Source organism: Petromyzon marinus, chromosome 73 (genome assembly GCF_048934315.1).
Source record: "Petromyzon marinus isolate PM22_M1 ecotype Great Lakes invasive population chromosome 73, UKy_Petmar_22M1.pri1.0, whole genome shotgun sequence".
Lineage (NCBI taxonomy): Eukaryota > Metazoa > Chordata > Hyperoartia > Petromyzontiformes > Petromyzontidae > Petromyzon > Petromyzon marinus.
This window is the reverse complement of record NC_133739.1, coordinates 2,063,959-2,080,748: the sequence shown is the minus strand read 5'-3', so window position 1 is coordinate 2,080,748 and position 16,790 is coordinate 2,063,959. Positions and strand designations below refer to the sequence as shown.

At 44.0% G+C, this 16,790-nt stretch overlaps 2 protein-coding genes and 1 long non-coding RNA gene across 5 annotated transcripts in view; 2 read left to right on the top strand and 1 right to left on the bottom strand.

Moving 5' to 3' along the window:
• Nucleotides 1-16,790, bottom strand: part of LOC116958156 (zinc finger MYM-type protein 3-like) — a 266,666-nt gene that overhangs the window by 25,180 nt on the left and 224,696 nt on the right. The window lies entirely within an intron of this gene.
• The window catches only part of LOC142906964 (zinc finger MYM-type protein 3-like), a 109,580-nt gene that overhangs the window by 5,817 nt on the left and 86,973 nt on the right, over nt 1-16,790 (top strand). The window contains exons 2-3 of the mRNA XM_076055806.1: nt 9,852-9,970; nt 12,237-12,599. Of these exons, the coding sequence (XP_075911921.1) occupies nt 9,852-9,970; nt 12,237-12,599 (482 nt within the window). The remainder of the gene's footprint in view (nt 1-9,851; nt 9,971-12,236; nt 12,600-16,790) is intronic.
• On the top strand, nt 10,094-12,191 carry LOC142907006 (uncharacterized). Its single transcript, XR_012930621.1, has 3 exons — nt 10,094-10,170; nt 10,271-10,967; nt 11,268-12,191. It is a non-coding gene; the product is annotated as an uncharacterized LOC142907006 (long non-coding RNA).

Sequence of the window (16,790 nt, the reverse complement as noted above, 5' to 3'; positions counted from 1 at the left end):
ACTACATGTACCCACTATACATTGTACACTATATGTACCACTATACATTGTACACTACATGTACCACTATACATTGTACACTGCATGTACCACTATACATTGTACACTACATGTACCACACTATACATTGTACACTACATGTACCACTATACATTGTACACTACATGTACCCACTATACATTGTACACTGCATGTACCCACTATACATTGTACACTACATGTACCCGCTATACATTGTACACTACATGTACCACTATACATTGTACACTGTATGTACCCACTATACATTGTACACTACATGTACCACTATACATTGTACACTACATGTACCACACTATACATTGTACACTACATGTACCACACTATACATTGTACACTACATGTACCACACTATACATTGTACACTACATGTACCACACTATACATTGTACACTACATGTACCACTATACATTGTACACTACATGTACCACACTATACATTGTACACTACATGTACCACACTATACATTGTACACTACATGTACCACACTATACATTGTACACTACATGTACCACTATACATTGTACACTACATGTACCACTATACATTGTACACTACATGTACCACTATACATTGTACACTACATGTACCACACTATACATTGTACACTACATGTACCACTATACATTGTACACTACATGTACCACTATACATTGTACACTACATGTACCACACTATACATTGTACACTACATGTACCACTATACATTGTACACTACATGTACCACACTATACATTGTACACTACATGTACCACTATACATTGTACACTACATGTACCACTATACATTGTACACTACATGTACCACTATACATTGTACACTGCATGTACCACTATACATTGTACACTACATGTACCACTATACATTGTACACTACATGTACCACTATACATTGTACACTACATGTACCACTATACATTGTACACTACATGTACCACACTATACATTGTACACTACATGTACCACTATACATTGTACACTGCATGTACCACTATACATTGTACACTACATGTACCACTATACATTGTACACTACATGTACCACTATACATTGTACACTACATGTACCACACTATACATTGTACACTACATGTACCACTATACATTGTACACTACATGTACCCACTATACATTGTACACTACATGTACCACTATACATTGTACACTACATGTACCACTATACATTGTACACTACATGTACCACTATACATTGTACACTACATGTACCACACTATACATTGTACACTACATGTACCACTATACATTGTACACTACATGTACCACTATACATTGTACACTACATGTACCACACCATACATTGTACACTACATGTACCACTATACATTGTACACTACATGTACCACACTATACATTGTACACTACATGTACCACTATACATTGTACACTACATGTACCACTATACATTGTACACTACATGTACCACTATACATTGTACACTGCATGTACCACTATACATTGTACACTACATGTACCACTATACATTGTACACTACATGTACCACTATACATTGTACACTACATGTACCACTATACATTGTACACTACATGTACCACACTATACATTGTACACTACATGTACCACACTATACATTGTACACTACATGTACCACTATACATTGTACACTACATGTACCACTATACATTGTACACTACATGTACCACTATACATTGTACACTACATGTACCACTATACATTGTACACTACATGTACCACTGTACATTGTACACTACATGTACCACACTATACATTGTACACTACATGTACCACACTATACATTGTACACTACATGTACCACTATACATTGTACACAACATGTACCACTATACATTGTACACTACATGTACCACTATACATTGTACACTACATGTACCACACTATACATTGTACACTACATGGACCACACTATACATTGTACACTACATGTACCACTATACATTGTACACTACATGTACCACTATACATTGTACACTACATGTACCACACTATACATTGTACACTACATGTACCACTATACATTGTACACTACATGTACCACACTATACATTGTACAGTACATGTACCACTATACATTGTACACTACATGTACCACTATACATTGTACACTACATGTACCACTATACATTGTACACTGCATGTACCACTATATATTGTACACTACATGTACCACTATACATTGTACACTGCATGTACCACTATACATTGTACACTGAATGTACCACTATACATTGTACACTACATGTACCACTATACATTGTACACTACATGTACCACTATATATTGTACACTACATGTACCACTATACATTGTACACTGCATGTACCACTATACATTGTACACTACATGTACCACACTATACATTGTACACTACATGTACCACTATACATTGTACACTACATGTACCACTATACATTGTACACTACATGTACCACTATACATTGTACACTACATTTACAACTATACATTGTACACTACATGTACCACTATACATTGTACACTGCATGTACCACTATACATTGTACACTACATGTACCACACCATACATTGTACACTACATGTACCACTATACATTGTACACTACATGTACCACACCATACATTGTACACTACATGTACCACTATACATTGTACACTACATGTACCACTATACATTGTACACTACATGTACCACACCATACATTGTACACTACATGTACCACTATACATTGTACACTACATGTACCACACTATACATTGTACACTACATGTACCACTATACATTGTACACTACATGTACCACTATACATTGTACACTACATGTACCCGCTATACATTGTACACTACATGTACCACTATACATTGTACACTACATGTACAACTATACATTGTACACTACATGTACCACTATACATTGTACACTACATGTACCACACTATATATTGTACACTACATGTACCACTATACATTGTACACTACATGTACCACTATACATTGTACACTACATGTACCCACTATACATTGTACACTACATGTACCACTATACATTGTACACTACATGTACCACTAAACATTGTACACTACATGTACCACTATACATTGTACACTACATGTACCACACCATACATTGTACACTACATGTACCACTATACATTGTACACTACATGTACCACTATACATTGTACACTACATGTACCACACTATACATTGTACACTACATGTACCACTATACATTGTACACTACATGTACCACACTATACATTGTACACTACATGTACCACTATACATTGTACACTACATGTACCACTATACATTGTACACTACATGTACCACTATACATTGTACACTACATGTACCACACTATACATTGTACACTACATGTACCACTATACATTGTACACTACATGTACCACTATACATTGTACACTACATGTACCACACTATACATTGTACACTACATGTACCACTATACATTGTACACTACATGTACCACTATACATTGTACACTACATGTACCACTATACATTGTACACTACATGTACCACTATACATTGTACACTACATGTACCACACTATACATTGTACACTACATGTACCACTATACATTGTACACTACATGTACCACTATACATTGTACACTACATGTACCACTATACATTGTACACTACATGTACCACACTATACATTGTACACTACATGTACCACTATACATTGTACACTACATGTACCACTATACATTGTACACTACATGTACCACACTATACATTGTACACTACATGTACCACACTATACATTGTACACTACATGTACCACTATACATTGTACACTACATGTACCCACTATACATTGTACACTGCATGTACCCACTATACATTGTACACTACATGTACCACTATACATTGTACACTACATGTACCACACTATACATTGTACACTACATGTACCACTATACATTGTACACTACATGTACCACTATACATTGTACACTACATGTACCACTATACATTGTACACTACATGTACCACACTATACATTGTACACTACATGTACCACTATACATTGTACACTACATGGACCACACTATACATTGTACACTACATGTACCACTATACATTGTACACTACATGTACCACTATACATTGTACACTACATGTACCACACTATACATTGTACACTACATGTACCACTATACATTGTACACTACATGTACCACACTATACATTGTACACTACAGATACCACTATACATTGTACACTACATGTACCACTTTACATTGTACACTACATGTACCACTATACATTGTACACTGCATGTACCACTATACATTGTACACTACATGTACCACACTATACATTGTGCACTACATGTACCACTATACATTGTACACTACATGTACCACTATACATTGTACACTACATGTACCCACTATACATTGTACACTGCTTGTACCCGCTATACATTGTACACTACATGTACCACACTATACATTGTACACTACATGTACCACACTATACATTGTACACTACATGTACCACTATACATTGTACACTACATGTACCACACTATACATTGTACACTGCATGTACCACTATACATTGTACACTGAATGTACCACTATACATTGTACACTACATGTACCACTATACATTGTACACTACATGTACCACTATATATTGTACACTACATGTACCACTATACATTGTACACTGCATGTACCACTATACATTGTACACTACATGTACCACACTATACATTGTACACTACATGTACCACTATACATTGTACACTACATGTACCACTATACATTGTACACTACATGTACCACTATACATTGTACACTACATGTACAACTATACATTGTACACTACATGTACCACTATACATTGTACACTACATGTACCACTGAACATTGTACACTACATGTACCACTATACATTGTACACTACATGTACCACTATACATTGTACACTACATGTACCACACCATACATTGTACACTACATGTACCACTATACATTGTACACTACATGTACCACACCATACATTGTACACTACATGTACCACTATACATTGTACACTACATGTACCACTATACATTGTACACTACATGTACCACACCATACATTGTACACTACATGTACCACTATACATTGTACACTACATGTACCACACTATACATTGTACACTACATGTACCACTATACATTGTACACTACATGTACCACTATACATTGTACACTACATGTACCCGCTATACATTGTACACTACATGTACCACTATACATTGTACACTACATGTACAACTATACATTGTACACTACATGTACCACTATACATTGTACACTACATGTACCACACTATACATTGTACACTACATGTACCACTATACATTGTACACTACATGTACCACTATACATTGTACACTACATGTACCCACTATACATTGTACACTACATGTACCACTATACATTGTACACTACATGTACCACTAAACATTGTACACTACATGTACCACTATACATTGTACACTACATGTACCACACCATACATTGTACACTACATGTACCACTATACATTGTACACTACATGTACCACTATACATTGTACACTACATGTACCACACTATACATTGTACACTACATGTACCACTATACATTGTACACTACATGTACCACACTATACATTGTACACTACATGTACCACTATACATTGTACACTACATGTACCACTATACATTGTACACTACATGTACCACTATACATTGTACACTACATGTACCACACTATACATTGTACACTACATGTACCACTATACATTGTACACTACATGTACCACTATACATTGTACACTACATGTACCACACTATACATTGTACACTACATGTACCACTATACATTGTACACTACATGTACCACTATACATTGTACACTACATGTACCACTATACATTGTACACTACATGTACCACACTATACATTGTACACTACATGTACCACACTATACATTGTACACTACATGTACCACTATACATTGTACACTACATGTACCACTATACATTGTACACTACATGTACCACTATACATTGTACACTACATGTACCACACTATACATTGTACACTACATGTACCACTATACATTGTACACTACATGTACCACACTATACATTGTACACTACATGTACCACACTATACATTGTACACTACATGTACCACTATACATTGTACACTACATGTACCCACTATACATTGTACACTGCATGTACCCACTATACATTGTACACTACATGTACCACTATACATTGTACACTACATGTACCACACTATACATTGTACACTACATGTACCACTATACATTGTACACTACATGTACCACTATACATTGTACACTACATGTACCACTATACATTGTACACTACATGTACCACACTATACATTGTACACTACATGTACCACTATACATTGTACACTACATGGACCACACTATACATTGTACACTACATGTACCACTATACATTGTACACTACATGTACCACTATACATTGTACACTACATGTACCACACTATACATTGTACACTACATGTACCACTATACATTGTACACTACATGTACCACACTATACATTGTACACTACAGATACCACTATACATTGTACACTACATGTACCACTATACATTGTACACTACATGTACCACTATACATTGTACACTGCATGTACCACTATACATTGTACGCTACATGTACCACACTACACATTGTACACTACATGTACCACTATACATTGTACACTACATGTACCACTATACATTGTACACTACATGTACCCACTATACATTGTACACTGCATGTACCCGCTATACATTGTACACTACATGTACCACACTATACATTGTACACTACATGTACCACACTATACATTGTACACTACATGTACCACTATACATTGTACACTACATGTACCACACTATACATTGTACACTACATGTACCACACTATACATTGTACACTACATGTACCACTATACATTGTACACTACATGTACCACACTATACATTGTACACTACATGTACCACACTATACATTGTACACTACATGTACCACACTATACATTGTACACTACATGTACCACACTATACATTGTACACTACATGTACCACACTATACATTGTACACTACATGTACCACACTATACATTGTACACTACATGTACCACACTATACATTGTACACTACATGTACCACACTATACATTGTACACTACATGTACCACACCATACATTGTACACTACATGTACCACTATACATTGTACACTACATGTACCACTATACATTGTACACTACATGTACCACTATACATTGTACACTACATGTACCACTATACATTGTACACTACATGTACCACTATACATTGTACACTACATGTACCACTATACATTGTACACTACATGTACCACTATACATTGTACACTACATGTACCACACTATACATTGTACACTACATGTACCACTATACATTGTACACTACATGTACCACACTATACATTGTACACTACATGTACCACTATACATTGTACACTGCATGTACCACTATACATTGTACACTACATGTACCACTATACATTGTACACTACATGTACCACTATACATTGTACACTACATGTACCACACTATACATTGTACACTACATGTACCACTATACATTGTACACTACATGTACCACTATACATTGTACACTACATGTACCCACTATACATTGTACACTACATGTACCACTATACATTGTACACTACATGTACCACTAAACATTGTACACTACATGTACCACTATACATTGTACACTACATGTACCACACTATACATTGTACACTACATGTACCACTATACATTGTACACTACATGTACCACACTATACATTGTACACTACATGTACCACTATACATTGTACACTACATGTACCAATATACATTGTACACTACATGTACCACTATATATTGTACACTACATGTACCACTATACATTGTACACTACATGTACCACTATACATTGTACACTACATGTACCACTATACATTGTACACTACATGTACCACACTATACATTGTACACTACATGTACCACTATACATTGTACACTACATGTACCACTATACATTGTACACTACATGTACCACACTATACATTGTACACTACATGTACCACACTATACATTGTACACTACATGTACCACTATACATTGTACACTACATGTACCACTATACATTGTACACTACATGTACCACACTATACATTGTACACTACATGTACCACTATACATTGTACACTACATGTACCACTATACATTGTACACTACATGTACCACTATACATTGTACACTACATGTACCACACTATACATTGTACACTACATGTACCACTATACATTGTACATTACATGTACCACTATACATTGTACACTACATGTACCACACTATACATTGTACACTACATGTACCACACTATACATTGTACACTACATGTACCATTGTACACTACATGTACCACTATACATTGTACACTACATGTACCACACTATACATTGTACACTACATGTACCACTATACATTGTACACTACATGTACCACTATACATTGTACACTACATGTACCACTATATATTGTACACTACATGTACCACTATACATTGTACACTACATGTACCACTATACATTGTACACTACATGTACCACTATACATTGTACACTACATGTACCACACTATACATTGTACACTACATGTACCACTATACATTGTACACTACATGTACCACTATACATTGTACACTACATGTACCACACTATACATTGTACACTACATGTACCACACTATACATTGTACACTACATGTACCATTGTACACTACATGTACCACTATACATTGTACACTACATGTACCACACTATACATTGTACACTACATGTACCACTATACATTGTACACTACATGTACCACACTATACATTGAATCAGAATCAGAATCAGAAAGGGTTTTATTCGCCATGTAAGTTCACACCGACACGGAATTTACTTTGGCAGGATGGTGCATACATTCAACATATAGGAATCTAAAATCTTAAATAAGTTTTAAACAAGTCTTACTATAATAAGGGTTAAAAGTCTAACACTAAGGGGCTGAAGTATATAAAATTAAATAAATATCGAATATAAAATAGCTTTAAGATATAATTTAAAAATACAAATAGGGAAACATAGTTAATATCAGCAACGTGTCGTTATGTAGATCAAATGTTAAAAACAGTGTTAGCCCTTGGCCTTGTTTAACAGGCCAGCAGCAGATGGGAAGAAACTGTTTTTATGGCGTGAGGTTTTGGTCCTGATGGACCGAAGCCTTCTGCCGGAGGGGAGTAGCTGAAACAGAGAGTGTCCAGGGTGGGAGAAATCGGCCATAATCTTCCTCGCTCGCCTCATAGACCTTGTCGTGTGCAGGTCCTCGAGGGTCGGTAGATTGCAGGCAATTACCTTCTCAGCAGTGTACACTACATGTACCACTATACATTGTACACTACATGTACCACACTATACATTGTACACTGCACTCTCTCTCCCCCCCCTTTCCCCCCCCTCTCCCCCCTTTCCCCCCCCTCTCCCCTCTCTCCCCCCTCTCCCCCCTCTCTCCCCCTCTCCCCCCCTCTACCCCCCTCTCTCCCCCCCTCTCCCCCTCTCCCCCCCTCTTCCCCCTCTCCCCCCCCTCTCCCCCCTCTCCCCCCCCTCCCCCCCTCTCTCCCCCCTCTCCCCCCTCTCCCCTCCCCCCACCCCCCACATCCTGTGCACTGCAGCGTCCGTGGCGACTCCCTGCAGCTTCTGCAAGGGGCTGCTGCCTCCTCAATATTACCTCAACATGTCCAACGGCCTTCGCTATGCCGTGTGCAGTGCCAGCTGCCTCACGGGCTTCCAGGTGGGGGCCGCGGGGGGGGGCACGGGGGGGGGGGCACGGGGGGGGGGGCACCCGTGAGGTCGTGGGTTCAATGTTGACCACCTCGCCTGGTCTACAGGAGGTCGTGGGTTCAACACCGAGATGTTGACTACCTCGCCTGGTGTACAGGAGGTCGTGGGTTCAATGCTGAGATGTTGACTACCTCGCCTGGTGTACAGGAGGTGGTGGGTTCAATGCTGAGATGTTGACTACCTCGCCTGGTCTACAGGAGGTCTTGGGTGCAATGCTGAGATGTTGACTACCTCGCCTGGTCTACAGGAGGTCGTGGGTTCGATGCTGAGATGTTGACTACCTCGCCTGGTCTACAGGAGGTCGTGGGTTCAATGCTGAGATGTTGACTACCTCGCCTGGTCTACAGGAGGTCGTGGGTTCAATGCTGAGATGTTGACCACCTCGCCTGGTGTACAGGAGGTCGTGGGTTCAATGCTGAGATGTTGACTACCTCGCCTGGTGTACAGGAGGTCGTGGGTTCGATGTTGAGATGTTGACTACCTCGCCTGGTGTACAGGAGGTCGTGGGTTCAATGTTGAGATGTTGACTACCTCGCCTGGTGTACAGGAGGTCGTGGGTTCAATGTTGAGATGTTGACTACCTCGCCTGGTGTACAGGAGGTCGTGGGTTCAATGCTGAGATGTTGACCACCTCGCCTGGTCTACAGGAGGTCGTGGGTTCGATGCTGAGATGTTGACTACCTCGCCTGGTGTGCAGGAGATCGTGGGTTCTGCTAAGATGTTGACTACCTCGCCTGGTCTACAGGAGAGTCGTGGGTTCTGCTGAGATGTTGACTACCTCGCCTGGTCTACAGGAGGTCGTGGGTTCAATGCTGAGATGTTGACTACCTCGCCTGGTGTACAGGAGGTCGTGGGTTCGATGTTGAGATGTTGACTACCTCGCCTGGTGTACAGGAGGTCGTGGGTTCAATGCTGAGATGTTGACTACCTCGCCTGGTGTACAGGAGGTGGTGGGTTCAATGCTGAGATGTTGACCACCTCGCCTGATCTACAGGAGGTCGTGGGTTCAATGCTGAGATGTTGACTACCTCGCCTGGTCCACAGGAGGTCGTGGGTTCAATGCTGAGATGTTGACTACCTCGCCTGGTGTACAGGAGGTCGTGGGTTCAATGTTGAGATGTTGACTACCTCGCCTGGTGTACAGGAGGTCGTGGGTTCAATGTTGAGATGTTGACTACCTCGCCTGGTGTACAGGAGGTCGTGGGTTCAATGCTGAGATGTTGACCACCTCGCCTGGTCTACAGGAGGTCGTGGGTTCGATGCTGAGATGTTGACTACCTCGCCTGGTGTGCAGGAGATCGTGGGTTCTGCTAAGATGTTGACTACCTCGCCTGGTCTACAGGAGAGTCGTGGGTTCTGCTGAGATGTTGACTACCTCGCCTGGTCTACAGGAGGTCGTGGGTTCAATGCTGAGATGTTGACTACCTCGCCTGGTGTACAGGAGGTCGTGGGTTCAATGCTGAGATGTTGACTACCTCGCCTAGTGTACAGGAGGTGGTGGGTTCAATGTTGAGATGTTGACTACCTCGCCTGGTGTACAGGAGGTCGTGGGTTCAATGTTGAGATGTTGACTACCTCGCCTGGTCTACAGGAGGTCGTGAGTTCAATGCTGAGATGTTGACTACCTCGCCTGGTGTACAGGAGGTCGTGGGTTCAATGCTGAGATGTTGACCACCTCGCCTGGTACACAGGAGGTCGTGGGTTCGATGTTGAGATGTTGACTACCTCGCCTGGTGTACAGGAGGTCGTGGGTTCAATGCTGAGATGTTGACTACCTCGCCTGGTGTACAGGAGGTCGTGGGTTCAATGTTGAGATGTTGACTAACCTCACCTGGTGTACAGGAGGTCGTGGGTTCAATGCTGAGATGTTGACTACCTCGCCTGGTCTACAGGAGGTCGTGGGTTCAATGTTGAGATGTTGACTAACCTCACCTGGTGTACAGGAGGTCGTGGGTTCAATGCTGAGATGTTGACTACCTCGCCTGGTGTACAGGAGGTCGTGGGTTCAATGCTGAGATGTTGACTACCTCGCCTGGTGTACAGGAGGTCGTGGGTTCAATGCTGAGATGTTGACTACCTCGCCTGGTGTACAGGAGGTCGTGTGTTCAATGCTGAGATGTTGACTACCTCGCCTGGTGTACAGGAGGTCGTGGGTTCAATGCTGAGATGTTGACCACCTCTCCCGGTGGTGACGGCGACCCGCCCCCTCCCCACAGGTTCTGCTCGCCCAGGGCGTCGTCCCGAGCGCACCCCAGCGGATATCGGGGTCCCCTGCGACCCCCTCCGCCGTCGTCACCTCCACCGCCTCCGCCGCCTCCGGCACCGCCCCCCAGCAGCCCCCCACGGCAGGGGCCCCCCCCACGGCCGCGGACCTCCCCCCCACGCCGGCCCCGGCACCGCCGGGCCCCGCGGTGGAGCCGGGCGGCGGTGGCGGTGGTGGCGGTGGTGGTGGCGGTGGTGGCGGTGGTGGTGGTGGCGGTGGTGGTGGTGGTGGCGGTGGTGGCGGTGGGCTCATCTTTCTCAGCTGCAGGCACTGCAGGGGAAAGTTCCGTCACGCGCCCATGGTCCTGCAGTGGAAGGTGACGGCTCGCTTAGCCACTCGCCCACTCACTCATACACTCACTCACACATACACTCACTCATACACTCACTCATACACTCACTCATACACTCACTCACTCATACACTCACTCACTCATACACTCACTCATACACTCACCCACTCACTCATACACTCACTCATACACTCACTCATACACTCACTCATACACTCACTCATACACTCACTCATACACTCACTCATACACTCACTCACCCACTCACTCATACACTCACTCATACACTCACTCATACACTCACTCATACACTCATACACTCACTCACTCACTCATACACTCACTCATACACTCACACACTCACTCACTCATACACTCACTCATACACTCACTCACTCATACACTCACTCATACACTCAAACACTCACTCACTCATACACTCACACACTCACTCATACACTCACCCACTCACTCATACACTCACTCACACACTCACACACTCACTCATACACTCACTCATACACTCACTCATACACTCACTCACTCATACACTCACTCACTCATACACTCACCCACTCACTCATACACTCACTCACACACTCACACACTCACTCATACACTCACTCACTCATACACTCACTCATACACTCACTCATACACTCACTCACCCACTCACTCATACACTCACTCATACACTCACTCATACACTCACTCATACACTCATACACTCACTCACTCACTCATACACTCACTCATACACTCACACACTCACTCACTCATACACTCACTCATACACTCACTCACTCATACACTCACTCATACACTCAAACACTCACTCACTCATACACTCACACACTCACTCATACACTCATACACTCACTCATACACTCACACACTCACTCACTCACACACTCACTCATACACTCACACACTCACTCACTCATACACTCATACACTCACTCACTCACTCATACACTCACTCATACACTCACACACTCACTCATACACTCACTCATACACTCATACACTCACTCACTCATACACTCAGACACTCACTCACTCACTCATACACTCACTCATACACTCATACACTCACTCATACACTCACTCATACACTCACACACTCACTCACTCATACACTCATACACTCACTCATTCATACACTCACCCACTCACCCACTCACTCACTCATACACTCACTCATACAACAACCGCCATTCGCCACTAAGTGGCGGTGACGTCACCACGACGCTTGTGCCAGGCTATGTGCACCCTGAGGCCACGTGAAGTGTCGAACGCCCGCTGGCAGGAGGTCACGGGGCAGACCCAGGTGCCACGGGTCGACTGACTGAGATGACTGGCCGATGCACCACCTGTGCCCCTACTGTGCCAACCTGCTGTGCTTTAGCCACCCGGCGCTCCGCTCGTTGTTGTGAGCGTCGCTCCTCCGCCTTCCGTTGTTGTTGGAGGGCGACTGCCTCCAACTGCCCAGTAGCGTCCTTCACGAGCCTCCTCCACAGAGGCCGATCTTGACACCGCTGGTACCAGTCATCGGCAAGTCCACTCAGCTCCACGTCCTCCTATACCACATCACTCCATCTCTTCTCTAGCCCGTGCCGCGCCCGCTTAGCCCCCTCAATCCGGCCGAACAAAAGCTGTTTCGGCATGCGGTGGCTGGGCATGCGGGCTACGTGACCCAGCCATCGCAGCCTTGCCCGCCGGAGGAGCTCTCCGATGGGACCTTGCCCAGATCTTTCAAGGATTTGTGAGCTCCTCACACAATCCAGTCTGGTTAAACCCAGGATGGATCGTAGGCAGGCCAGCCTAAATGTTTCTACCTGGCGAAGATGTTCCATTAGGGGGGTCCACGTTTCGCAAGCGTAGAGAAGGGACGGAATGACCGTGGCCGAGAAGACCTGAAGCTTATTGCGGAGCGACAGACCAGGTAGCTTCCACACAGCGTTACGCAACCGATGAAAATATATTGCTGCTCGACTGATTCGGAGTGAGACCTCTGCTGTTAAACTGGAGCCAGTTATAAGCACACTGCCCAGGTATGGGAAACTCTCCACTCTCTCGACAACTGCCCCATCACCGAATTGGAGTTGTGGGGGTGGAGTGTCCGATGGTACAAAATACCCAGGCAGGTGCTTAGTTTTGATGGGGCTGATGGTAAGGTCCCACCTCTTAGTGGCACGCTCCAGTCTCAGCAGCAGCGTCTCCAACTCCTCCTCTGAATGAGCAGCTATTACCAAATCATCTGCATACATAACGTGGTTGAGCAATAGGGAGCCATCCCTTGACCGCACCTGGGCATCGATCAGCCTCCCATTATATCTGTACCATATGGAGATTCCCCCGGTACAGCTATTGAAGGCTTCACGAACTACGTGGTCAAAATAGATGTTAAACAATGTGGGAGCCAGAGGACATCCCTGTCGCACCCCAAGGTGTACAGGGAATGGCTCTGACTCCCGGCCACGTAGTTTTACCCGGGCCCGCTCTCCATCATGAAGGTCCTTAATGATCGTGAGCAGAGGGTCAGGTACTCCAAAAGCACGAAGAACAACCCAGAGCCCAGGCCTACTGATGGTATCATAGGCCTTGACCAGGTCAATAAAGCAGATATGTAGGTCTTGTTGGAATTCCCTACACCTCTGCTGTAGCAGACGGACAGAAAATATGGCATCTGTGCAGGACCGCCCTTTCCTGAAACCGCATTGGGGCTCCGCAAGCCTCTCCTCAGCGTGCCTGGCAAGGCGCTGTTGAATAATCCTTGCCCAGGACCTTTCCCGGCACACTGAGGAGTGAGATGCCCCTGTAGTTGTTACAGTCTGTGCGGTCCCCCTTCTTAAAAAGGGGGACCACCAGGGCATCCTTCCAATCCTGCGGAACCCGTCCAGTGGTCCAGACCGTTGTTATGATGTCATATAGGGCAGTCTGTGCACAAACGCCACCCTCCCTCAGCATTTCGCTTGGGAGGTCATCTCTGCCCGCTGCCTTTCCTGGTCTCAGGCTCTGGATTGCCTTCAGTACTTCCTCAACAGATGGCAACTCAGCCAGCCACTCACAGGGGGTGACTTCTTCCAATATTTGAGGCACCGCAGCCTCAGCAGGGTCATCCTCACTTTGTGCCACGATGTTTTCCTGGCTGATGGATTTTCCCTCCCCCAGGACTTCACAGAAATGCTCAGCAAATCTGCAAACCTGTTCCTGGGGGTCGGAGATTGGATGACCGTTTTTTCCCCTAATGATGGTAATAGGTGTGGTGCTGCAGGTTACTTTTTTGATGGAGTTAAATAGAGATTTGTGATCACGGGCCACTGAGGCAGACTCCATCTCCTCAGCAACCCGCGACCACCACCCATCCTTGCAGCGCCTCACGGCTCTCCGAACCTCCGAGTGAAGGCTGCGATAAGCCTCCTCATTCTCTGACGTGGGATTCTGTAGCCGATGACAGTGGGCCTGTCGCTTTTTCTCAACCATCCTGAACACCTCCTCTGTCAGCCAGGGTCTCTGGGGAGGTCTGGACCGCGTACCCAAAGCAGCCATTGCAGCTGCATGAGTCACAGTCCTAAACCTCGCCCATTTACCCTCGACATCAGGAGGAGTCGGGGACGATGCCAATCCCAGCCGCAAGCGATGATGAAATTCTCGCTTGCAACTTTCATCAGCTAACTGAGACCAGGCCACTTTCGGTTAGAATGGGGTCCTGGGTGTACACCCACCACCGGAGTGGAAGAATGGCAGGCGCATCTTACAGATGACTAGTCGATGGTCAGAGGGCAGATCAGCTCCACGGTAGGTCCTGGTGTCAAGGACATGGGCTCGCATCCGCTGGTCCGTCACTATGTAGTCCAGCAGATGTTCTTGCTTGGACCCGGCATGCATCCATGATGTTGTGTGGATGCGCCGATTCCGGAACAGCGTGTTGGTAATTACAAGCCCATGGGCTGCACAAAAATCTAGCAGCCTCCTACCGTTGTTATTGAACTGATCTGGCCCATGCCCTCCAATCACTCCAGACCAGGTGCCAGCATCATGACCAACTCGGGCATTTAAGTCACCCAACATGATGACTCTATCCCGAGGGGCCACTTTAGCCAGCACCTGTGATAGGAGGTCATAGAAGGCATCTGACTCATCGGCTTTGCCTGCATCCCTCCACGGATGTTCATCTTCGGTGGGGGCATAAGTAACCACGACCACCATTCC